A 27,782-nucleotide genomic window follows, 5' to 3' on the forward strand; every position below is an offset into this window, starting at 1 on the left:
TCATCTTATGGCAAGCTGGGTGTCTGTCACCTCCACCCCACCCCACCTGATTAGCAGAGGGCAGAGAGAACAGAAGACGCTGCCTACTTGCTCTGTACCCAGGACACCAGATTTGCCAGCCCTCTCCCAACACTCCGTTCACATGCCCTGGTGGTGCCAAAGTCCCAGGGCCCGGCTGGAATTCAGGACACATGATACAGGGTGGTGTGTGGATTTCTGGACTTGTTTGCTTTCAGTTAAACAAACTGACTTAGACACAAAAAAATAAGTCCAGGTTGATCAATCATCAGAAGTCTCATAACTCACCTGAAGAAAACCTTCATGTTCATTTTATGTGAATGTGTTCAATAGCATTAAAGGTAACTACCCATCCACTCCTCCAAAAAGAACATATACCCTTGAATCGTGCCAGATCACTAAGGAGATACAAAATGAAATGACTATTAGAATTAATTTCCTTCTCATAAAGCCTAAATTCTAGTTTTAATATACAAAATAGGAAAACTGATAAACTTGTAATGATAAATTGAAAAACATAAAAGCAGAAAATGGAACTCAAAGTACAACCTCTTTATACATATCTGAAGTTCATTATTTAGAGCCTCATTTCTTGCTGTTGAAACTGTCAGTCGGTTGATGGGATGAAAGGCCAGAAATACACATTAGAGTACAAGCTGGTAACATTAATAGGAGACTTTGGATCTGCATTAACAATTGCTGCATTGTAAATATTAAAAGGAACCTGTGAGAATGAACTTTGTATTTGTGTGGAAGAGGCAAACATTTTGGCATTTGAAGTAAGTAGAAGTCTATTTCCAATATTGGCAAGTCAAGTACACACCACCTAGTCAGTTAATGAATCACCTTCCATCTCCTGCCCTTCTCCAGCTGAACCTCAGAGAGTGACTGGGTTTGATCTCAGGGGGTGGCCATCTGCCCTAGGCACATTGTCAGATGCACCAAAACACAAAGTGACTATTCAAAATAATAAATTATTCTCTTACATATACCTCCACTGATGCAAATAATTGAGAGGGAAGTACATTCTCTTGGGACTCATAGATAAGGGAGTGAAGGCCGGCTCAGAATTACTGACAAATGAAAGAGCATTACAGTACTGTCAAGGAGTCTGGCATTCTTTTTCTGGCTGCCACTCATCATAGTGTGACCATTGGCAAGACATGAACACAAACCATTGCTTTCTCCCTGACACAGACCTGCTCAATTTATCTCATAGGATTGTTCTCCAAGTTCTTTACAAAGCTTATGTAAAATATATTAAAAGCATTATCATTGCTATTAAATTATTTAAAGACAATTTTTTTTTCATAATGTAACTTTGTAAACTATCTTTAGGGTCTAAAAAATGCTCCTAGATCTATTATCTAACAAGTAGAAATAACAGAATGACAGAAAATCCTAATTATAATTATTCAAATTCATTAGATCCATAATTTGCGTTGCAATGAGTCTGCTGGTTAGATGTTGATTAAAATCACTGCTGTATAAAGTGATTCATTTAATAACTCTTTGGGAATGCAAATTCAAGTTTAGGAAACAATAAGTACACTTTAAACATGAAATAATGTTGACATTCTAGGAGATGATTAAACAAATTAAGAAACCATAACCCAAAATGTTTTAAAGTGATGTTACTGATTTCCTCAAAACTAAAGGATTAGAAAATAAAATTTCAATTTATAAGTCAATTATAAACCTTTGTACTCAGGTATATTAGAAGCATATAATATTCAATAAAAAGGCATTGAGGCCAGTATACAAATGTGAACTTTCAGTTTTATAGGAACACAAGTTCTAGTTGTTAACCAACTCCTGGCACTCAACTTAGGGGAGTCCTGCCTTGAATACTAATCAAAGGGAAATAACCTTAAGTTAACACTCTAATTTAAATCCTTTTTTAAAAAAAATCATAACAAGGAAACACATTCCTCTAATAAACTTGTGGAAGATTAGAAGTGACTGTAGAAAGCATGTTTTACAGAACTAATGACTTTGATGCCTGGCAGCACTTTTTACTAGAATGATCAAAGACCTCAATTATTGCTTATTTCTCTGGATAATGATTAATGTTTGTGCACTGGCAGTGTGGAATATCACACATACAACAAGTAAGTCTGCAGCAAGTGAAGGTGTGACGTTTGCTCCCATTTCCCCCGAGAAACAGGCTGCGAGTCACTTCCGTAAATGGTACTGCAGGGCCTAGGATTTAATAGTGACATGGCTGGCATTTTACATAATAAAAATAAACATGTCTAAAAACATGCAGCACAACAAGAGTTAAGACACTTGATTTCCTGTTCCACATTTATTGGGGCTAGAGAGACTAAAACAGCTATTTTCCCCTCAATTCATTGGAAAAATATAATATGACAGCAATTTCTTAAATACATAACAAAACTTTCTGGATTATGAATCAACATGAGATGTAATAGCCTATAGATATCAATTGTGGCAGCATTTTAAAATATCATTTATCTAAGGCGTTCTGAAATTGTCTCTGAAGCTACACATATATACGTGATTCTATACACATAAAGGCATCCATTCATGAACAGAAAGTCTTTTAGAAGCACTGTGCAGGAAAGGTTAAAATAATACATACATGTTTAGATTCTGAATAATTTATGAGTCAATTTCGGGTTCCAAGAAGCAGTGATTTACATTTAAAGAAGCATTTAGATTTTCAGACTTGGATAGGTAAAATTTTTGTGATGCAGGCTACAAGAAAATTCACTGTAATGCAGACTACAAGAAAATTCAAAATTATTCCTTTTTCAAAGACCACCTTCAAAAGAGAAACTTCAAGTCCAGAACAAACATGAACCAGTAGGATGCCTAAGATTCTAAAATGTCCTTCCATATGAATTTCCTCCTCATTTCCCTACCTAAGAAAAAGAGAAGAATTTTTAGAAGGGGCAATGGCTAGATGTTATGCCATTACAACCAGTAATGTTTCTGGATGGTTAAGTTCTTGCATCCAATTTTGGTGAGGGATTTTAAAATTTCTATTTCAAATGGACTCTACCACTCCAAAAACAAAAGTATTTTGTTACAACATCCAAACATGGTCATGCAACCCAGATTCCTTCCTAATACAGAATGAGAACCACTAGGGAAGGATAAAGCTGACAAAGGGAGGAGACAAGGTTGAACCCTTTCACTGGCAATTATCCAAAATGACAACATCACTCTAGGTTATCAAGTTGTCAGCTCTCTCTTTTATAAACAAATTCTCTTGATTGGCTTACATCTCAACCCTGATGCACTAGATATACTTAGATTTCACCTACCAATCTGTTCCTTTTGATCCTGACAATCTCACACAGGCCAATTCTCTTAGCTATTGAGGGAAGAAGTCACCGTTTCCCAGGTACTTTTCAACATTTAAAAACTTAAGTCCAGTTATTTCAAGTCTGTTTGACAAACAACCCAACTCCTTATTCCCCCCTCACATACACACACACAAAAGAGCTAATTCTGATATAACAGTATCTCTGTGAGAAGACCGTTCCTTCCATTTTTTCCAAGGAAATAACATAGATATTTTCTTCCACTTTTACTCCAAATTCAGGAGCTCCACCTTTAATAACATAGTCTTTTGGGTTACTTGAAATCAGCCCATTTTGCCCTGGCTGGCTTGGCTCAGTGGATAGAGCATCAGCCTGCGGACTGAGGGGTCCCAGGTTCGATTCCGGCTAAGGGCACATGCCTGGGTTGCGGGCACATCCCCAGTGGGGGGTGTGCAGGAGGCAGCCAATCGATGATTCTCTCTCATCATTGATGTTTCTATCTCTCTCTCCTTCTCCCTTCCTCTCTGAAATCAATAAAGAAATATATTTAAAAAAAAAAAAAAAAGAAATCAGCCCATTTTAAGATTCTTTGTGGAACCAAGCCTGAAGAGTTTACTGAGTAGTATGCTGCCACTACTGACATTCTTGACACAAAAATTCAATTTCAGTTGAGTCCCTGTGATTCCCCTGAGCAGTTATAAATGCCTTTTACTATAACGAGGCAGTGTAAAACAAAGCAAATTATTCAAATATATATATACACTTATACTAATATGAAATACATTGATAGAAGAGATCATTGATTTCTTTTTTTCTGAAGTGTTTTGAGTTTTGAATGAAAATAAAGACACTTAATATTGAGAAATTTCTAATAAATGATTAAAAATGGTTTTGGTTGGCTGCCATTCAAAAGTTTCCCCAGCGTTCTCATCAATGTTCTATACAAACTGTAAATAAAAATATACATGACCAAAAGTACTATATGTATATATACATACATATATACATAGTATGTGTGAATTAAAGTTCCTTAAATATACATATCCCCACTTGGAATATATTCCATTACATAGGCAATAATAGGCCCAGGATAGCAGCAATTTAATAATGTAGTTATCCAGTTACTCAGAACATATCATAGGTCCTGATAGTTCCTGACATGGCTTCAAGGAGAGCTCTCCACTGTCATTAATACAGTTTTCATGAGGCACCAGGCTACATTGCTGATGGCAATTATGTCATCCTGTCACTGGAGAAAAAGTTATTGTCCTTTCAAAACCCATTTATTCAAAATCTGACTATGATATAATGGGAAAAACAAGTCATTTTATTTCTTACATATTTTGGTTTTGTCCGTGCCTTGTACATACAGAAAAGTATTCAGATTGCCTTAACAGATACTAAACTCAGCTAAGAAGACAGCTGCTCTGAATTGTGTTTGAAAATACAGAAATAACCTGGCCAGTGTGGCTCAATTGGTTTGAGCATCATCCCGTACACCGAAAGGTCACAGGTTCGATTCCCGATCAGGGCACATACCTAGGTTGTAGGTTCGATTCCTGGTCAGGGCGAGTACTGGAGGCAACTGATGGATGTTTCTCTCTCTTTCTCTCTCTCTCTCAAAAAAAAAAAAAAAAAAAAACAAAAAAAAGGTAAATAACATGATTATCAATCAGTATTTTTACAAACTGAAATTGCATGATGTCATATTAAGTATTGTTTTTAAAAGTTATGTTTATGAGTCTATACTTGAGTAAGTTAAGAACTTGCAACCAAAATTTACATATATAATATGCAAAAAACCTTTAGGTTGCTTTATATTAAACAATATTAGTCACAGAAGAAAATACAGAATGGCTTTTACATAAACATTTGTGGGTTGTATTATTGTGTGTAATAATACACACTATTATTTTATGTTATCTATCCAGGCATGCCCAGTGGACAGAAATTCTAGGTGGGCGGCAAGTTATATGGGTTCTAGATATACATATGGACTTTAATACTCATTCTTGGTGTGTACTTTAGGTCTAATTCTAAATTTTGGGGTGTATGAACACAGAGCTCAAGAAAGGGCCCTGCTAATCTATGATGCAGGTTTTGAACCTCTGCCACTCCACCCAAATACTTCACGTAAAACAAGCTTGTAGACAGCAGCCTCTGGCTCTCTGAGAAGAGTTTATCACCTTAAAAAAGTTACACTTGCCAAGAAAGAGAGACTAAATTAGACCATATTGTTTTATAGGCTGAAACCCTTTTACTGGGAAGGGACAACTTCCTCTGCACAGCAGTTTCTCCTGCTTGAAGCTGAGATCACACAGGGAGAAACCTATTGTGTTTCTGCCAAGTGACTGTGGGAATGCTGGGAAAGCACGCCCAGGAGCTGGCAGAGACAGAGCCACCTTATCACCTCCTGAGATAAGCAGCCTGCTTTATCACTCTGACGAGAATTTCCCCTGAAATAGTCTCATCCACGGGTTTCCCCCCATGTTTCCCTTGGTAGTCAGATCAACACACAACAGACTCTAGCTTCTCAATTATCATGTATGTTGCCAACCGTGACAACACCTTTATTATTCTGAATTGTTCACTCAGGCTCCTTGAATTTGGCTGGAAGTTGAACAGTCCCATGGGATCCTTTAGGTGATAAAATGATGCTGTGTTAGTTCCTTCCCAAGAACCCGAAGCTTCTGACATGCTCCACAGATACAACCTGGACTGCAGAACCTGATTCTCTACACAGGAACACACACACCAGTGCTTGGCCTTTTCTGGCGCCACAGGTGGGCAGGCAAGTTCAAAGTCTGGACACAGAGGCACTTCCAAAATTTGGCAAGAAAAAGGAGGCGAGTTCACCAAGTGGGGCTTTATCACTGTGCTATGTGGCACGCGGACACAAACAGAGATCTTTAGGTTGTGGATGGGTCATGCTTTTTCTTCTTGCCCCGGCAGCACTTGCAGACACAACAGATTATACAGGGGGAGGCCAGGAGTAGCAAGGGTGAAGTCACCAAGGCAATGATGCCCAACCCCACAAGAATCCCAACCACCTGGAAATTAAGAAAGAAAGAAAAACTATTTTAGCAGTTGAATCTTCCTATATGTCTACTATACCATCAGCTATGGACTCAAAATTCCCACTGAAACCCTAATCCCCAATATAATGATGTTTGGAAATGGGTTTTGTTTTTTGGGGGGGTTTTTTTGAGGAAATTAGGACATGAGGGTGGAGCCCTCATGAAGGGATTAGTGCCCTTAGAAGAGACACCAGACAGCTGGCTTCCTCTCTCTTCACCCTCTGCCATGTGAGAACACAATGAGAAGATGGCCATCTGTAAACCAACAAGAGAGTCCTCACCAGAACCCAACCCGAACCCTGTTGGCACCCTGACCTTGAACTTCCAGTCTCTAGACCCATGAGAAATAAACTCCCATTGTTTAGGCCACCCAGTCTATAGTAATTTGTTATAGCAGCCTGAACTGACTAAGACGCCATCTCAGACACATAAAACAGTCATAATTATGGAACATTTTAGCCAGTCCCCAGCAGTGGTCTGAACTGAATAATTCAGGAAGATACCAGACACTAAATCAAAGGTGAAAAGAACAAACCAAATGCTAAGTCAGGCTCTGGCATTTGAAATGTTGGTGTTGGCTCTCTCTCTACCTGAGTTTCCTCAACAGCTTCATAGGGATGTTAATAATGATTACTAGGCTATTAACACTGGCTCCTTCAAAAGAAGCATAGCCTTTAATAAATATGAAACACTATTAAAAATAAACCAGGGCTCCCTTTGAACCTGTCACATAATCACACAATGGCATGTACAGAGGGATCTAAGCCCCTGCAGGGGCTCGTCAGGTTTAGAGCATTGCCTTTCATAGCAAATGCCCCATGAAGGGTTGTAGGAAAGTCATCCCACCATCTTTTTCAGGAGGAAAGAGCATCTGCCCTCATTCCACAAGTCACTGTTATTTACTTGGCTGCTCTGGTGCCCTGCTCCTCCACTTATCTTTAAGAGTATTGTGGGATGTGAGGGCGATCTGGCTGCGACATCTGTCACCCCATTGATCGCCAGGGTTGATTCGGCTGATCTGGCTGGCTAGGCGGATGTCCCCCTCCTCCCTCACCGATCCATGTGCATCCCTCCCGAAGCTGCACGCTCGGTCGAAGAGGACGACCTTCCCCCCCGAAGAGTATTGTGCTCATGAATTAACTCCAAGCAGCTGATCCATTACTTTTCCCTAGCCCTGCCCCAGAATTCCCTAGAACCTCCCGAGCTAGAAGGGGTAAGCAGGAGTAAAGTGAGAAGGATGAACAGGCAGGTTTTCTAAGCCATTGTGAGTTTGGTGTATCTCATGCTCCTTTTAAGGTCAGGGTACCTGTGTTCGGTTCCATATCACTGAGGCTCTTGAGTGGCCAAGCTTATTCCTGCATGGCCCTTTGTCATAATGTCTGAGGAAAATGTCGTTCTGAAAAACAAAGAGAAAGGTTTAGGTAAGCATGTAATTCTGAATTGAGAGATGGATATCAGATTACCTCAGTGGAAGCAAAAGCTCTTTCTGGTACTATTAATAACAGCTTCTAGGAATTCCAAGCCCATAATCTTTAGACTCTATCTCAGTAATTTTCTATATCACCAAGTGAAAACAGAGGATAATCAATGAGACTCTTGACTGAGTCTAATAGAGATCAATGGCCTGACCAATTATCATCAAAAGGTAGCTCTATCAGAGGTGTGATAGGAAATGAGAGGACCATGAGTGAGGCAGCTCAGAGATGGTTGTAGTAAACAAGGTGATAAAATGCCAGTGGTGAGATGGAGAAGAGGAAAATACAATCATGAGATATTAAGATGGGTATCTAATCAGTGGGGAAATAGGGAGAAATCGCACAATGAGGGGAAAGTCACTGGGTAGAAGGTAGTGGCTTTGCACCAAAGAGAGGGAGTTTGTTGGGAGGTGACGACCACAGTTTGCACGTGTTGAACTTGAGAGATACTTGAGACATCCAAGTAGCACTGATCAAAAGGCAGTTGGTTACATAGATGTGAATTTGGGGGCAAAGACTTGGGAATCAGTGTACATGGGGTAGGAAAACCACAGAAGTAACTGAGATTACCCAGGGAGAGTGCAGACTGAGAGGCAAGCAGGCTGTTGAACACAACCATATAAGAATGGATCGAGAAAGAGCCTGGAAAAGGAACTGAGAAGAGGCCAGAAATGTAGAAGGGAAACCTGAAGAGGTGGAAGGTGGTCAAGAGGGCAAAGGCAGCAGAGAATCTAGGTAAGATGAGGACTGAAGTGTTCCTTGGATTTTACCCAAAAGCAGTCACTTGAAGCCTTGGAAGAACACAGTCGCGGTATGACTAAGTGGCAATCTGAGCACGGCAATGACTGGAGGTAAGGAAGTGTCAACAGCTTGAGGTAAGTATGCTTTATTGGCGGCTGAAGGGACAAGAGAAATGGAAAGATATGGACTTGAGAAAACTGTTACATACCCACTTCTAAGTGGGACACAGTTGAGAATGCATGGATAATTTAGAGACTAGAGAGTGGAGAGTGGAGAGTGGATGCTGAAGTTGGAGGAGAGAGAAGAGATAACTGAAGGGGACAAGTTGCCAAGGTACCCAAAGCAGATTAAGAATGCCTCATCCTCCCACTGGGGACTGGAACTATTTCAACTAAACTTTTTAGATCTAATTCATACTTTGAGTAAAAGACTTTTTTTCATATTCTCTTGATGTTAAAATTTAACCAGCATCAACAACATGCTAGAATAGGAGAGTATGTTCAAAGATCAATAGACTATAGCTTTTCAACACTATCTCAAAGCCAAAATAATTATGAGCTTTGATTGTGAGTTTATCTTTTTTTAAACAATTGGATATTTTTAAGTAAGTAATCCACTATACATCTTCCTCTCAGTGTGTTTTCTTTGTTTGGGGGGCGGGAGGAGCCTCTTTTCTCTTCATTAGCTGCCAGAATGTGCTTTCATAAAGGCTCAGTAGTGGCAGAAGACAGAAAACTCATCTGGGATTTAACTACTGTGACTGACACATTCTTCTGATTAATGACACTTGTCTGATGCTTTTTGTTAGGTAGTTTTCTTTAAGCTTCACAGATCCCCTGAGAGAGAGCCACTATTACTCCTCTATTTTTATTTTTTGTTAATCCTCACCCAAGGATACTTTTTTCATTGATTTTTAGAGAGTGAAAGGGAGAAAGAGAGGAAGAAAGAGAAATATCGATGTGAGAGAGACACATCAATTAGTTGCTTCCTACATGTGCCCCAATTGGAGCCGGGGATTGAACCTGCAACCCAGGTATGTGCCGTTGACCGGGAAATGAACTGGTGATGAGTCACACTGGCCAAGACTATTATTACTCTTTTAAGATGCAGTCATTGTGCCTAGTCACCTGGTGGGAAGAGGCAGAGCCAAGAGTCAAGTAAAGTGCTCCTCTACCCCACCAAGGTGCCCCAGACCTTCTCCCATGTCAGTGGGCGGATCATATGAGCTAATTGATCATGGCAAATGCCATATGCAATCTTTCCTGAGGCCACAGGAGGGCTTCCTGCAGCTGAGATTTGTGTGGGGTGTTGCCTAGGTGGATACCACTCAAAGTGTGGTCCTCACTCCATCAGCTTCACTGTCTTAGATAAGCAGGTTCCCGGGCTCACTGCAGACTTCTGACGTGGGGCACGGTATCTATGCTTTAACATACTTCCCACATGTTTCTGATGTTCACTATAATTTTAGAACCACTACTTTAGAAAATTTAGTTTAGAATGGCATTTCTCAAACTGTGTTCCACGGGAAACTAGTGTCCTGGGATCCAGTGGTGGTTCTGGGTGTTCCCTGGAAAGGTCAAGTGAGTTTGGGAAAAGCTGCATCTAGAAGGGGTAGAGTGTATGTTAGTATGTCTGCAGAACCTGTTTATTTAACCTATCGAGTTAAATAAACACATTAGATGATGGATATTTTGGGGGGCAAGTTCCCTTTCCAAAGCTTCTAGGAGATACTGGTCTAGGCTGAAGTGACCTTCAGATACCCTTCCCTCCCTGTGAGCAGTTAGAAGGTGGTAGTGTTAGTACTCAACTTTGACAATTCACGTCTGCCATGAAGCTTTGATGAAGTTTTAAGGTGACACTGGCAAGTACAACCAAGTAGATGCCAAACTCGCTGAAACACACATTATATGAAATAAGTACTTTTTATTCTAGAATTAGAATAGAGATTACTGTGTCTTCTTAAATGAGATTGTTTTCAGAATAGCATTACAATGTCCTTACAGAGCACTTGATAAAGTGTTAAGGGAACATAAGAATGACATATATTCATGGATTTTCAGTCACTGTGTGAGATTTTGACCTTTTTCATTTTCCAGTTCAGGACTTTTTCCCTCCTATATCTGAAATAACTGTAAAATAGATTTTTGTGGGAATTTTAAAAACTCTATCAAAACACTTTTTGGGGCATTATAAAGACCCATCCACAGAAGTACATATGAAAGCACACAAAACGCTACAGGTTTCACTGATTTTAGTGCTACTATTAAGTTATTCAATTTTTGCTTGTCTCATGACTAATCATTTTTAAAGTTTGTACAAAGGTAACAAAGTATTATTTTTAAGATTCATAAAGGGAAAATTGTAGGGCAATCAGAGGTGAAGAATTAGAATTCTGTCTTTTGTATGTTTCTCATCTGTATTCACTTCCTGCGCTGGCTTTTGTACTTGAGCGTTTTTTCTTTACAAATGCTCTCTCACCACTCTGAAGTCTGCTGACTGTACCTTAAACATGCTTATGGTATTCTGCTCATTATGGAAAAAGGAACACTTTATAAGTTTGTGCTCTGCTAACTGTAGATATTTATTACTCTATGAACTATCTATTTTTGTAACCACTGTGGTCTATCATATCTTACTAGTGGTAAAAGGGAGGGCGATATCCAGAAGAGAAGCTTAATTTGCACAATTTCAGACAATCTGTGAATGTGAAAACTATACTGTTGCTCTGCTATAACCCCGTCTACTATAATGTGGAGAAATTATCTACCTTGAAATTCATCCTAGCAGGTGGAGTTAAGCTAAACTCCTTCTGGTTTTCCTTTGAACTCTAACTATAACAAGGCCCCACGGCATCGGCCCAAGGAGAGGTAAGATGCCAATGTGCAAAGGGCCCTTTAGTTTTTCCATTAATTCTAATATAAGAGATTTTTTTTACTTACATATATATTTGTTTACACACTATAGGTGGGTATCACACGTTTGGTTTAATACACATTTAAACCGCGCCCCCCTTCCCCCCCCTCCCAAAGAAAGAACACCTAGCTTTATGCAGTGACAGGAATACCTCATCCTCTGAAACAGCAGGGATGAGGATCAAGGCAGGAACACCTTCAATGCCTGAGAAAAAGTCAAAATCACTGTTTGGTGTCTGTCTAGGGACTGGATTTTGGACAATCACCCTTCTCCTAGACCCATGCTCTACAACTTTCCTATAAACAAGGATCAACACCACATGTGACATGGAATACTTGTCTACAGAAAAACATCGTTACCAACAAGGCAATGCCCCTGGCTAAAACCAAGAACATGAGGTTGCAGAGAACAATGACCAGAAAACAATGCTGTGTATCCAGCCACCTGGCATCTGTGCCGTTTAGTCTCTGAGTCCTGGAACAGGCAAGTGATGGAACAGTGTGTTCTTGCAGCTCCATGCCACAAACACATTTCGGCCAGAGGATGGAGAGATCTGGCGCACACATTTATCCCCTTATATTCTGGCTTCCTAAAGAGAACCTCATGGGCTCAGCCTGCTTGTGGATCTGAACCCAATTAATATTCTGGTGAAATCTGGAGGAAAACAAAACAAAAAAAAGACTTCTCCCATTTGTAAAGCATGAGGGGTATACAATCCATCAAATCCTCATCTAGACTAGCACTCCTCTGGATTTATGAGAGGTCTCCACTATCAAATTTAATGGTAATTCAAGGATTATAATAGAATTGTTTAAAAGAATGAAAACATTTCTCTCAACCTGAACTGCTAAGCTTCTAGAGGCTAAGATGCCAATTTTCTTCTCCCCAATTTATACCTCTTCTTGAAACATTGACATAAAACTGATTAAGATACTTGCTCATAGATGTCATCCTAAACAACTTATCGAATTTTCAGTTAACACCCAGGCACATGGGGGCCAGCATGCATCCCGTATCAACTGCACGCTCACTCTGCAACTGTATGATACTGAAGCACTACAAGACTTGCTTATTGAATTGAAGCAAACTGGGCAATTAATATGGACAACTGGGAAAGGAATGGCCACCCACCCGTGACTGAGGGCTTACACTGACATGCACATATTTTATAGGTCCAGACTGCCCAAGTTGGGAATACCTGTAAACTACATAGGCAGCCTTTAACTTTAAAACACTGTAATTGAAAACAGTAGGATGAATTCTCAACAATCCTTTACATCATCTTTTAACTGAGGTTACCACTAGCCTTAGCACAGGACTGAATGAAACTCCACCTGAATTTGAGAAGACATGCTTCATGAACAGTTAGGAAAAAGAACAATGAGACCAAACCTCTTTGTCCAGAAGGGAACCATGACAAAATGGTAGCAATACCTCTGTCATGTCAATGAATGGGACAGTTACTTGAGAGACACCATTGATTTGAATGGCTTGTTTCTTTAAATTCAAAAAGAGGAAAACAACCTATTGGCAGTAGGCAGCACAATTGCTCCCCTAAAGATGCCTATGGCATTTCCCCAGAACTTGTGAAAATGTTACCTTACATGGCAAAAGGGATTTTTCAAGTGTGTTGAAATGAAGACCTTGAGATAGGGGAGATTATCCTGTATTGTCTAGATGGAACCAATCTAATCTCACTGGTACTTAAGGTAGAGAAGCTCTCCCAGCTGTGGTCAGAGGCAATGACTCCGAAAGCTATGACATAAGGGTCCGAGGGATGTGATATTGCAGCCTGTGAAGACAGAGAACGAGGCCACGAGCCAAGGAATGCAGGCAGCCTCCAGGAGCTGGAGAAGGCCAAGAAATGGATTCTCCCTTACAGCCTGCAGAAGGAATGCAGCCCCGAGGACACCTTGATCTTAACCCAGTGAGTCCCACATTCAACTTCTAATGTTCAGAGTTAAAGATAAGAAGTTGGTGTCATTTTCAACCAAAATTTTGTGGTAATTTTTTAGAATAGCAACATAAAACTAAGACACTAACAGTCCTTTACATAATAGAATGAAACAATGCCCCCAGAGCAGGAAATGTCCCTAAAACAAAAGCTTGCCTTTTAAAGCAAAGGTGGCAGGTGTTATGGATATCTAAAGTAGCCGGCTCAGGAAGTCTCATTAAGAAAAATAATTTTTTTGGCAGGACGAAAGTAGGCTCAATATTTTGAAAGGAAAGGCTGTAGGACACTGGCTGTTGCACAGGTACAGGATGGAGAAAGATGCTGGGAGAGAGTCTTCCACGTGGAACTTACATCCAGGTTCTGCAGACAGTACCAGCAAAACGTGTGCTTGCAGTTCTTGCACATCATCTGAGCACAGCCTTCGTTGCGTTCGATATAAACCCGGCAAAATGGGCACTGCTTAATGGGGGCGTCTGCATCTGTCCCAACGAGGGCCCTAGAAACACAGTGGATGAGAAATTATTGGGTGGGGATGGAGAATGCTGCCTGGTTTTTTAAAAAGCCAGGACCACAAGGGTGTACACTAACCAGACCTATGGTAAGAATAAGCTATGGTAAATATAATGGATAAATAATGCCCTTCTAACTCAATTTTCTGGCCAGCAATTGGATCTCCTAAGGCTCCTGATGTTTAGGTAGTGAACTCTTTGTAATCTGTGCTTAATTCACCCCCCAGGGGAAAGGGTTGGGGGTAAAAATAGGTGTGACAGAAATTATTGTTCGGATAACTCAAAACAAAACCAAAAAATACCTTAATTTATTTATCTTTGGCTTTGAGTGGATTATATCATCGTATCTTCCACAACTGATTTAATTCATTATTTTGCCCAATTAGTATTTCATTCTCTGAGCACGCACTGAATAAAAAGTGCAAGAAGTCTGCTACATGACAGAAAAACTAGCTCAGGATCTGACGGGGCATAGATAATCCATCTAATAAGCTGTTTAAATAAACAAATGAAAGAGGCTGTGGGGAGTCAATAATCAATACTTTAAAGTAAATGCCCAATGTCACTGAAAAGACCTACTCCAAACAAATGGATAGGCCAATACAGGGTCACAGCTCAGAGGGACATAGAAAAGAAGGGGAGGGTGGGTGTGGCAGGGAACACTAGATGAGCTACAGAACTGGGCAGCACTTCAGCTACTGTTCATCAAAACCAACACCCAGCCCAGAGACACCCACTTCACAGTGTTGTAAAAACTATGACAGAATTTGGTGCTCACAATAATCTCATAGAGCAGTGGGACAGTTACTATTTTAATTATCTCCCCCCCCTCACCCCCCGCTTTTTTTTCAAATAGAGAAACATTCCATAGGGTCTGAGTAGCTTGCATGAGGTCACATGGATGCCAAGTGACAATGTCAGAATTCAGTCCTTCTCCCTCTGGGATCTTTACATTGCCCTATGACACCCGGGACCTTACTGTGGTGGCAGTGAAAATGGAGGTGGCACTGGCTAAAAGGGCACATGCCTGCCCTGTGTACTGAATCTGTTTTCCCTCTTGATTTGTTTGGTCTGAGATTCAAGCACAGTATCACAGCCAGGTAGCACTGCTGTTCCTGAAGAATGGCTCTACACATTCTCAGGGCGCCGAGGGCTAAGCCAACTGGACTGCAACACTGGCATTTCTGTTCTTGCCTGTGCAGAACAGCCATAGCCTCAAGCAAAGCAAGGGATCAAACACAAAGGTCTCTCACTCCAGGCCCTGCGGCTGCCATAAAACCCTCCCTACTGAAAGGTACAGATTTAATTGCTTCTCACCATAACAGAATCTCAACCGTGGCACCACCTTTTCAAAGCATCAAGTAGTGAGAGATAAGCTCTTTTCCTCTAGTACCTATGAATTTAGCACTACACTATACTGAAGGCTGTTTCTGCTGCTGTCTTCTCTCTGCTGTGATTGGCACACCTCAGGAGCTGGCAATTTAGATAGGGGAGAAAATAATTTCTGCACACTTTGCAATCCGGAAGAATGAGGTATGTCCATAGCTGGCAGGTCTGATATTAAGCAAATGGCTGTGAATAAGCTAAGACTTCCAACTGAGAACCAGTGGACCACATGACTCTCTAACTACAGGGAAATCAAAACTCATACAAACTCTAATTTCAGCAGTATCTGAAAGATGCTCTGGGGTAAATAACTAAAATCCCTCTAGAAATGCTTTTGTGGGTTAGTCTTTGTTAACAACTTACCAGTCTTGAGACACTTCTCAGAAAGTGCTGCAGGCAAATCATGAATCTCTAAATTCCATCACAAGGTAACTCCTCCTCCAAGCAACATATTTTGTGTTTCTGAGAAAACTAGTGAATAATCCCAAATACCACATTTTTGTTCTTACCCGTGCTCTGTTGGCAAGACGATAGGCTGACTGTCTCTACAGGAGACCTCGGCGTGCCAAGCATCCTTGCAACATGAGCAGAACTTCAGGTGGCAGGAAGGGCACTCCACCAGCACAGGCTGTCCTGGGTCACCTGACACAACGGGGCACACTGTCTGACAGTCTGCGACGGGGCACCATGTTCGGTAGGGGTCCAGGTGGACTTCTAAAGTGTAAAGAAAGGGAATGTGACGGTCTCTCTGTCTTGCATTCAAACTCAAGGCTTTCTCCCCTTCATTTCTTCTCTTTTACATGCTAACATTTATGGAAGCTTAGGACAACCAAGGGCAGTGATTTCTTCACAATGGATTCAAATCTAAAAGGTCAGTCAGTCCTGCCACATTTCCCAGAGCAGATGCTAATGGAATAGGTCACCATTGCCCTTATCTATATATATAAAAGCCTAAGCAACTGTTACGACAGAATGACCAGAATGACCGGTCACTATGATGTGCACTGACCACCAGGGGCAGACACTCAATGCAGGAGCGGCCCCCAGCCCACAGGCCCTGATCACCAATAGGGCCTGCTGGCCAACCTGCCGGTCCTTCCCCCTGGCCGGCAAGTCCCGGACTGGGACAGGGAACCAGGGGTGGGTGGAGGTGGATGCAGGCAGCAAGAGAAGGAGGGGGGGGGGGGGGGAGGCAGGGAACCTGATCAGCTCTGATCGCCAGCCAGGCCAAGGGAACCCACCCATGCAGGAATTTCGTGCACTGGGCCTCTAGAAAACAGGTAAATAGTGTTGTCATTAACCAAAATTTGCAACTGTTGGACTACTTCCCACCTTTCAGCACTCAAGATAGTAAAAAATCTCAAGTATCATCTACAATTAATTTGGGTACTATCTTGGAGGAAACTGGACATGAAGAACCTACCAAAGCAAAAGAAAAAAATGCATAAAAGATTTTGTCATTTCAGGCACTCAGAATAGGTAGTGAGGTTTCTTCTGCTGTTTAGAGAAAAATTAAAGAATAAGGAATAATCACATAATTTAGGAACCAAATGATGACTTAGCTAAAAGGTCAGATTGGCTGTCAATTTGAATCTTCTTGCTGCCCTACCAATATATCATTTAGAGAACATTTGTAAAAGACCCACATACTCTAAAAACCAAAGGTAGGGACTTTCACAGACTAAAAAATGGCAGGTACCTCATCAGTTAGATCCATGAGGCATGCAGGAAAGAAGGCAGGGTTGGGGGGTGGATAACTGTCTCTCTATTCAAATGTTTACAAATCTTGTTCAGTTTTTCATTTTTTATATAACAGACTCCATGTTCTTGTTATATAACATGACCTTCAGGGAACATACCACATGAAAAATGATGTTATTTGAAGGGTAGAATAGCCCCTTTTTTTCTGAACCAATGTACAGGGTGTGACGAAAGTAGGCTTATAGTTCTGAGTATGAGGACCACAGAGTTTATTCTTGTGTTATTTGTTATTATATTATTTCCCATATGAACAATTATAAATCTACTTTTGCCCCACCCTGTATTTTGCAAATTTTGAACTGATGAGATTCTAGTTTTCAATCTCCTAAGGACTGTGATTTTTTTTTTTAATATATTTTATTGATTTTCCACAGAGAGGAAGGGAGAAGGACAGAGAGCCAGAAACATCGATGAGAGATAAACATCGATCAGCTGCCTCCTGCACACCCCCCACTGGGGATGTGCCCATAACCAAGGTACATGCCCTTGGCTGGAATCGAACCCAGGACTCTTCAGTCCACAGGCTAACGCTCTATCCACTGAGCCAAACCGGTTAGGGCAGGACTGTGATTTTTGAAAATTTCCACCCAGGAGGCAAAGAAACCCAAAGGGAGGTGCAAAAAGAAAATGAAACTATTAAGTATGAGCTTGGTTTTAAAGGTAATAATTTTACAAATTCAGTACCAGAGGGAAAAAGTCCAGTCAACACTGTCACCAGTAATGTCTTGCCTAGAAAATGTAACAATTGGACCTATGCTTATTATAGGTTTTCATCAAAAAGAGCAGCCTTAAACATATTTTCTTATTTAATTCTGGGGGACAGGGATTGGAGCCTGATGGGCCAAATAGAATCAGAAATGGGAAACCTATGATTCAGAGATCCTCAGACCCCAAGAGAGATGGGCCGTCTAAGATCCCTAAAATTTTGGGACAGGCTGGTTAGAAAACCAAGGGGATAATGACACACAGGCATTCCAAGGTCTTACCTTGTATCCATACCATTTATATTTTCATCCAAACTCTTATAACTGTTTCACAAATACTAAGCCCAAAGAAATGTAGGCTGGTATATAACTTAGATCTAAGGACTCCCAGATCAAATATCCACTCACCATCCATTTTAAATCATAGGTCTTTTCAAGACTGATGACAGAACCATGAATAAGCAGCCAACCTACACATGATTTTGATCTGAAAGCTTTCCAACTTTTACCCAAATAATGCAAAAAAAAAAAAAGATTTACATATATAATAAAGCAGTCCAACTTGACAAGGAGCTAAGTGAGCAGAGGGAGAGTCACAGGAGATTACTTGGGAGTAGTAGTCAAGGGCCTGATCACCGATTATGATGATAAGGGCTAAGCAAGATGAGGAGCCATTGAAGGGAGGGCCATGATATGATCCCCATTTGTAGAAGATTACTCTGGCTACCTTAGGAAGAATAGATGCTATTAGCACAAAGTGGCAACAGAGAGATCTATTATGAGGCTATACTAGTCATATAACCCAAGGTGATACACTGGGTTATATAAAACCTGGATTACATAAAACATTCTGTATTACTATTATGGTAAATTCAATTCTACCTCCTGGCTTTTGGCCTAGGAAATAGTAATTATGCAGAGAAACAAAATGCACCCTATCCAAAACACTGAAGGTCTAGTTTCTTTCCCCTTCAAATTTCTTTTCCAGAGTTGGCAAAAAAAAAAAAATGTGAACTAATGAATATTCAACTAATTTCTTCTGCACTGGTAGTGATGAACACTTCTTGTTGCTTTTGAGATGGAGAAATGTTCAGAAATCTAGAAAGAGAGAAACCAGGAGTCTGCATAAATCAGCCCCTAACAGTGCCCCAAACATTTTAATGAACATGATTTCAAAGTGATTCATTGTAACATATTTACCATCAGGGATGGACAAATTCACAGACTTGAACTGGAGTGCACTTAGGAAAATGACGATGGATTGCTGAAGTAAAGCCCCATGACTGTTGGATCCTAAGACTCTGCTTATTCATGCAATTTTTGCAAGGCAGGAAATGCTATTTAAACTGCTTTCTACTTCTGTATTCCGACAATTATTGGGAAGTAGAAACATTCTAAGAAAATAAAACTGCCATGAGACCTAAAGACCATATCTGATATCGATAACCATTTTCACTTCTCAAAAATTGAACTCAGGGCCCTTTGGTTTTCCCACCTGAACTGTAACACATACATAGAGTTTGTTTCTTACTCTGTAGTATATTCTCTCAACTCACATGAGCGGTTTCTCTGCCATCCTCTACATTTGTGAGGCTGTGCCCATAAAGACATCACATGAGTTTTTATTATTGTGGGGAACACCATGCCCCCAAGCTAATTTAATTACCAGCTGAAATAAATCAAACTGTTTTTAATTTTTATGACCCACTGCATTTTTCATTATGCCAAAGTTAATTTGCTTTCTGATATCTCATAGAAAAAGGTTTTCGGAAGATAGTTAAAATGCAATTGAATTAAACCGATCAGAATTAACATCTGCTCCAGGAAATACACTCAAGCAGAGGTGGCCATCAGCACAGGGGTTGCTCTCAAGATAGTTGAAGACAACCACAGAATTTCAAACTTGGAAACAACTTTTTAGATGACCTAGTATCCACAGAAGTTAGGAGTTTGTGTAATGGGGTTAATGAGTATATGGTGGGGTCCGGCCTTTTTTAACTCCTAGGACACCATTAACGATAATCATGCTACTAAATAGACTTTAATTCCCACTATCACCATGGGAACATTTTCTCTTCAAAGCAGAAACTTAGAAGGCTTCATCTCAGCAAGTCATGATCTCCTTGGAGGAGCCAGAGAAAGGGGGGGTCATGCTTATAGTAACAGCATACTGTAGGGAGAAAATGAGTATGATAAGGTGGTGTAAATGAATTAGCACTGATTATCAAATTTCTATACAACTCTCCTGAATCTAGGATGACGAGCATGGAAACATGCTGGGAAAAATTGGGACTAAGTTGAAAAGAAAACAGAAGTTATTAATTACACTATACACTCAGCCCAAGGTATGATTCTGGAAGATGCTTTCTTATTTTAGTTCAGAAAACTGGGGGAAAGGGAAGATTTAGTGGTGGTAGTGATCAATATCGACAACAATAACAATAGCTGTGATAATTTACTGAATGCACACTGTGACCAACACACAATAGTTACTCATTCTCTACAGCAGCCCCATGATAATCATTCCATTTCATCCCCATTTTATGGATGAGGAAATAGAAGTATGCAAGGAAGTGGCACTTAACAATGTGCCTCTCCTTCGGGACCCCTTTAGAAATCTCATCTGACATGCAGATAAATGTCCTTCCTGCAGATAGTTTAGATTTCCCAAAGAAAACTGAAACACCGACAGGGTGCTCGTTTAGATTTAAAACTGGTCAATAAGAACTGGATGGTAAAGTAGAGGAATCGTGAAGCTGAGAAAGTGTTATCACCAGAAAGCACAGACTAGCTTAGGAAGGGAACCCTAGACTTAATCATTCACTTACCACAAAACACCAGAAAGGCAGGCTCACACACACACACACACACCCTCCCACGCACACACAATAAGAACAGGCTTGTGATCAAAAACTATAAAAAGGAAGATGACTAATGAGAGATGGGAGGTGTTAAAAAAAACAAAACACTGAACTAATGATAAGGTCATTAAGTGTCACAGTCTTTAAAAAAAAAAAAAAAAAAAAAAAAAGCCCTAGGACATCAAATAACCACACAGGGAGCTCTGGTAAGACAAAACCTTACTAAACCTTACTGCTCAGGCACAAATGATGGGGTGGGAGCATTTCACCAAGGACAAATAAAAGAGTGAGGTGAAACCTGAAGAGCCATATCATAAATGTTATGACTAAAATGAAAGGAGGCTTGTGAAAAATGCTGAGAACAAGAGGGTTTTCAAGGAAAGATGAAAGTAGCCTCTGGAACTGCACTTGGTACTTAGTGCATAATAGGTGCTCACTACATAAAAATGTAGGTATTGACTATCTGAGTGAATAGGACAGGATTAGCAGGATTAAAGGAAAACAAATCCTTATTTTACTTCACTTTTTTATAAAGAAGAACAATCTGGCGCTTAAAATGTTTGTTTCTAACCACTATATAATAATATAACTAGCCAAGAATAGACACCTTAACCTATCAAGGAACTAAAGGAACTTGGAGTTATAGCAAGTAAAACAGGGTCACAAAAATAGAAAAGGTCCTTAAGGACTAGAGATGGATAATCTTAGCCCAATTTTTGAAAAAATTCTTTTGAAAAAGTAGATTCTGGAAGCAAGAGTAAAGCAAAATTCTAGCATTAATCATCACCCATGTGTTTTGAGAAGCAGTAGAAAGTAAAGCAGTAAAAAAAAAAAGTAAGGCAGTAATCACTAGCACATGCCAAACTCAGTCCCTAATATTAGAAGACTGACACAGAAAGGGAAAGCCACAAACACAGCAATAGCCAATGGAAAGTCACAGATGGATGCAAAGTGGATTCACAGAATAACCGATCAATTCCAAATGGTGTTTCTCTGCTTTGTATGATTTGGACCCATTCAACAGATTTTTTTCCTCACAAAGATTTAGCCAAGTGTAAAGTGAAGTAGAGGACAGTTAAAACACAGGATGATGCCTGGCGGTGTAGCTCAGTGGTTGAGCGTTGCCCTATGAACAGGAGGTCAGGTTTGATTCCAGGTTAGAGCACATGCCTGGGTTGTGGGCTTGATCCCAGTAAGGGGCATGCAGGAGGTAACCAATCAATGATTCTCTTTCATCACTGATGTTTCTATCTTTCTCTCTCCCTCTCCCCACCTCTCTGAAATCAATAAAAATGTATTAAAAAAAAAAAAAAGAAAGAAACACCAGATGACAAACTAAAAACTGAGAAAAGAACTTGGTATGCAATAAGAACTGGACAAAACTAACAATCATTTTTATAACCAAGACCTCAAAATAGCCTAGCTGATAAATCTTGCGTTTGAGATGAATATGAAGTATATTATGTAACAATGACACATGTACAACTTAAAAAGAGTACCCCAATCAAGTAAACTTTATTGTGTAGCACTGAATTAACTTAAATTTACTTAAAATGTCTATTTTCTAACATAATTATTCCTCCTTGTTTACATTTTAGGGATATACTAATTGGCTAAAATGCCTTTTTATAAATACACAAATGGGTGAAATAGTAAATTTTATGTTAGACATATTTTACCCCAATAAAAAAACTATAGAATTTTTAAAAGTTTTCTAGGTGAGGAAGCTTAGACAGAGTCTACATGATACTAGGCAAGTTTCAACTTCTTCAACTGTAAGTTTCTGTATCTCTAAAATAGGAATAATGAAATCAATTGTCAATTCATGGGAATCTCTTAGGGGCATCTGCCTAGAACTTGTGAGAAAAAATAAATTCCATGTATGAGTAAAACTATGTGGTCCTCTTAAAATGCCTCAAAGCAGAGATATGCAAGAGCACCTATAAAAGACAGTTTGGCTACAAAGCCCACCCAACTTGATTGTAACCAGACCGAATACATTATCATAGCTAATGAAGAAATAAGCCAATCACAAGTAGGGATGAACACTACAAGAGCATCCAAAAGTCCCAGGCACTAAGCAAAGTCTGTCAACATCTATCCATGCGCTTTCTGGGGAAAAGTGAGTCTTGGCCAATGATTTTTCATGTGTGCCTCACGTAGGGAAGGTTATTACTGCTGTAAAGATGGATGTGCCTGTGAAATGCATATTAGCCCCTCCCCTTTCATCTCTCTCTAAAATCAATAAAAACATATCTTTAAAAACCAATATAAGGAAAGTTCTATTTCCTGCGAGTCTGTATTTTTTCTGGGTGTGGCTGAGAAAGTTGAAATTGTGTATTGCAATTACAGTTTTCCCCTTTCCATGTACCCTCATGGCTTTGTTGACAGCCCGCAGCTGCCTTAGCCTTCCATGCAGGTTAGTGGGAAGATGACAGGTGTAAAACCACATTTACCATTGGGTTAAAAAGAAGAGGGCATACATACCTCGTTCAAATTTTAACCGCTGATAAAGCTGAAATTGATCCACAGGTACCAAACAGGCAATCTGAAACCAGACACATTATAAAGATGAGATTTCAGTCATCACAGTGGCCCAAGTTACCAGCCTTATAATTCCTCCTTGTTTGGCTTACTGTATTATCTCTCTACAAATTAGTTTGCAAATGTCTTTGGTGCAGTAACACAAGCAGCAATCCCTGAGTCATCCCCAACCATCTGCCAGGGCTAGGAGTCGCTCAAGGCACCAGTTACAGAACTGATTGATCACCTTCCATTCTTCAATCAGCAGCTACTAAGACCAAACAATGAAATCTTTCGACTTCCCGAATTATTTGTGTGCATATGTGAAAGATGCTCTTTTTCTCTTTAGATTCATTTAAGAAAAATTTTAAAAGATTATAGTTCTAGCTTTAGAATCCTTAAATACTAAAGTCAGATAGATAGTGAGTCAGGAAGTATGAAAACTTCATCTGTTGCCTAAGGAATAGTACCTTCTAAGCAACGTACAAATCACTTCTGACAAAAATCATTTCAAGAGGCCCTTGATTATCATGCATCGCCATCCATGCCCTGGTAGAAAAGAAAAGCCGAAGATGTTGCTTGTGTCTAGGCTCCCATTTCCATTTCTGATAGCAAAGTGGACCAAAGGTTCATAAATAAGGATTCATAGCGAACCAAATAGCACTGCAGATTAGTTACTTTTAAGTTGCATTTCAAAGTCAGATGCAGGCAAAGCTAACTGCTCTTAATGGGGCATTCTAAAAAATAGCAATACCATTGATGTCAACATGTAAATATTTTGATATGGCTTAAAATATTTATAACTGAAAAAAATCTAAGAATTTGATACAGGACACACCTTGGTAATTTTGACTCTAAAGTACTGCATATTTTTTGTTAAAACATATGTTGGTGAAAGGTCTTGCAACTAACGGAAAGAAGTGTGCTTTGAGAAAACCGGAGTAAAAAAATGAGGCAGCTAAAATGGTACTTAACAAATATAATACATTTTAGAAGGCATTCAAAGTCGAATTCTCCTCCTCACAAAAATAAACAACACATTCATTTATTTTGTAAATGAATCAACTTTAGTTAAATATATGAAGAGCCACAAAACAGATAAGTTCTGTCTTCTCCATTTTAAGTAGAGCAAAGTAAAACATAAATTTAATTTCATTATAAACTTTTGCTCCATTTGTGAGGGGGGGAGGGAAGAGAATGTTGCATTTTCACCTGGCACTTTAAGTAAAACCTCCTTAGCAATCACTAAAAAATTATGGTTAATTTTATGAGTCTTTTACCATATATTTTGTTAAAGTATGTTTACCTGTTTATTCTACTGAAAGCCAGTTTTGTTTCAACTGTTATAATATTACCTGGACTTCTTTCCTAAAAGACAAAGGTACCTCAAATAAAATGCATTTGGAGACAGAAGTTGCAAGCAAGTGAAAGCGTGGGAGGCATTAGGGGATCAGAGTTTAGTTACTGACTTAGTCAATGATTCATTTTAGGTGGAGGACAAATAATCTAATACTACTTTAACTTTTGGGCCAAGGTAACTTGGGAGATGGTATCATCTGGGCCCAAGAGACCTCAGTGATATTCTATAAATCTATTTTTAAACCCCGCCCCCCTTTAAGTGATTTGAGGTTTTTGATTCTATGGGACAGTTCTATACTCTTCTTACACCTTCTATAACTGTTTCTGGACTGATGAAGACTTTCTTCAAACTCCTCAAAATCAACCCTTAAAAATGCTTATTTTTTTCAATGACAAGCAATTTATATAACAGCTAAGTCAGTAACAGTTTATAAAAAGACAAAGCAAATAGGAGATAAATATTTTAAATACAGAAGGAATGCTACTGTGAACAATGACCAAAATCAATGCAGTAAAAAGTCAACAATAGTAGAGCTGGATGTTTAATGTTAAGTTAGAAAGACAAATTTCACCAGAGGACATATTACTGCCAGCAGGAAAGTCAGAGGTCTCTAATATATTTTGTCTTTCACTCTACTTTGAATCTCCTATTTATTATTTTTTAGTTTCGAGGTTTGTATAGAATTAAGCCTTAGTAAGGTAAATCAACTTTTCTATTGAACTCTGTGATCACACAAAGTCACGTCTATCACTTTTCACTATGTTTGATACTTCTGGAATAAAGAGAAGCCCCAATATACACCATTCTCTCCCCACCCCTGCCACTTAGACTTGCATCTTCTCTTTTTTTTTTAATATATTTTTTATTGATTTTTTACAGAGAGGAAGGGAGAGAGATAGAGAGTTAGAAACATCGATGAGAGAGAAACATCGATCAGCTGCCTCCTGCACATCCCCCGCTGGGGATATGCCCGCAACCCAGGTACATGCCCTTGACCGGAATCGAACATGGGACCTTTCAGTCCGCAGGCCGACGCTCTATCCACTGAGCCAGGGACTTGTTGACAGTCTATTATGGCTGGAAGCCTGGGGATACAAATGAACAAGCCGACATAGAAGCTGTCCTCAAAGGACTTAAATTACTGAGCTGGGGGGGGAGAGGGGGGGAGGGAGAGGGGTAGGGCAATAAAGTTTTAAGAAAGATCTACTCCTCAATCTTATCATTTGTTGTATTTCACAGATAAGAGCTAATTTTCTGAAATGTTTCTATCACACTTTTGGCTTTAGATGAGAGAAAGCTGGTTTAGATTTAAAGAAGATTAAAAGATGATGATCCAAAGTATTGAATTCCCATTCCCTTGCCATTTGGAACTAAGTCGCTATTGCTCAAGGTCTGTCACAATTATAAAACTGAAATAAATGTTTTAGTATGGTTATTGAAGGCTCCATCAGGCAATAGGTTAAAGGGCTACTCCTTTTTTAAAAAATATATTTTTTTATTGATTTCAGAGAGAAAGGAAGAGGGAGAGACAGAAGCATCAATGATAAAAGAGAGAATCATTGATTAGCTGCCTCCTGCACGCTCTCTACTGGAGATTGAGCCCACAACCGGGCATGTGCCCTTGACTGGAATCGAACCTTCAGTCTGCAGACCAAAGCTCTATCCACTGAGCCAAATCGGCTAGGGTGGGCTACTCCTTTAAAAAAAAATTTTTTTTAAGGAATCACAACGCCTCTAAAATTAATTGTGAAAATGAAAATCCTAGAGAATAAGAGATTATAAAAGGTATCTTATGGTATAAAATTATCCTTTTCCTGCCAACCAAGAAATTCCAAATCACTCAAAAATCATACCAGGACATTCCTTTTTAACTTTATTTTGAAATAATTTTAGACTCAAAAAAAGTTGTGACAATTATGTAAAGTTCCTAAAGACCCATTCCCCCAACTTCTCCTAATGTTACTAGTAACACCTTACATAATCATAGTTAATTATTAAAATAATAAAATTTTCATTGATACAAAATAATTAAACAATCTGTAGGCCTTATTCAAATTTCACAAACTGACCCACAATGTTGTTGTTTTTTTCCAGTCCAGATCCAATTTAGGACATCACCTTGCATTTGGTTCCCTTGTCTCCTCAACCTTCTCTAATCTGGGGCAGTTCCTCAGTCTGTATTTGTCTTTCATGACCTTGACATGTTTAAAGAGTCCAGGCCAGTTATTTTGTACACTGCTCTCCAATTTGGCTTCGTCTGATGTTTTCTCATGATTAAGTCAAGATTATGCATTTTTGGCAAGAACATCACAGAAGTAATATTGGGCCATCAGGAGGTAAATGAGGACAACCTGTCTCATTACTGGTGATATTAACTTTCTAACTTGGTCAAGGTAGTATCTGCCAGGTTGCTCCACTCTTTGTAATATTATAGGGAGACTAGAGGCCCTCATCCTGGCCTGCAGGGGTTGGGCCAAAACTGGCTCCCCGACATCCCCCGAGGGGTCCTGGATTGCGAGAGGGCGGTTCTCAGGTGATGCACCCCAGAATCAGGCTCCCTTTTCTCTGGTTCTGGGTGTGTCACCAGAGAACCGCCGCTGCCAAGTGACTGCAGCTCAGCAGCTCCTGCATTGAGCGTCTGCCCCTGGTGGTCAGTGCACGTCATAGCTACTGGCTGGTCGGCCAGTTGCTTAGGCTTTTATATATATAGATAGATATTTTGAGATTCTGCAAATATGTTTCTCATCATACCTCTGGCAACTAATTTTGTATCTATCAAAAACTCTTACCTACTATAATTATTACTGTGCTTATTTGCTTAATGATGATTTTCTATATCCATCTCTATTTGTTCATTAGAATTCTGCTATAAGGAAGAAATATTGTAAACACAACATATATTTTCTTTTAATGAAATGGTTAAAACCCAGAAGCTAGGGAAAGCCAGGAGGAGGTGAAAAAGCCCAGACTTTACTTAGATTTGGCCCTTTAAATTATACCTCTGCTACAGTTGTTTTTAAAAATTAAAAAACCAGGTTGAACATGAAATACAACGGATCACTATATCTGGAGATGGAATTGACCTCTTGTAGATCATTACAAATCTTGAGGTGTTATGACTTGCAAAAATACTGGCAAGAGAAACAGTACTAGTCTAAAGGATAAGTGTTTTATCACAATAATACAGAAACTAAGAATGTTTCCTAT

The 27,782-nt window shown here is 39.6% G+C and overlaps 1 protein-coding gene across 8 annotated transcripts in view; it reads right to left on the reverse strand.

Moving 5' to 3' along the window:
- RNF144B (ring finger protein 144B) overlaps positions 1 to 27,782 on the reverse strand; it is a 131,897-nt gene that overhangs the window by 53,412 nt on the left and 50,703 nt on the right. For 7 of the 8 annotated variants that reach the window (XM_036347793.1, XM_036347794.1, XM_036347796.1 and 4 more), the window contains 4 exons: positions 23,180 to 23,240; positions 15,876 to 16,080; positions 13,823 to 13,967; positions 7,695 to 7,784 (listed from right to left, as the gene is read on the reverse strand). In XM_036347793.1, coding sequence (XP_036203686.1) covers positions 7,695 to 7,784; positions 13,823 to 13,967; positions 15,876 to 16,080; positions 23,180 to 23,240 — 501 coding nt within the window. Of the gene's footprint in view, positions 1 to 5,099; positions 6,362 to 7,694; positions 7,785 to 13,822; positions 13,968 to 15,875; positions 16,081 to 23,179; positions 23,241 to 27,782 lie in introns of those variants that run through there. The other variant, XM_036347795.1, reaches the window with a different exon arrangement.

Source organism: Myotis myotis, unplaced genomic scaffold, assembly GCF_014108235.1.
Source record: "Myotis myotis isolate mMyoMyo1 unplaced genomic scaffold, mMyoMyo1.p scaffold_m19_p_2, whole genome shotgun sequence".
Taxonomy (NCBI): Eukaryota; Metazoa; Chordata; class Mammalia; order Chiroptera; family Vespertilionidae; genus Myotis; species Myotis myotis.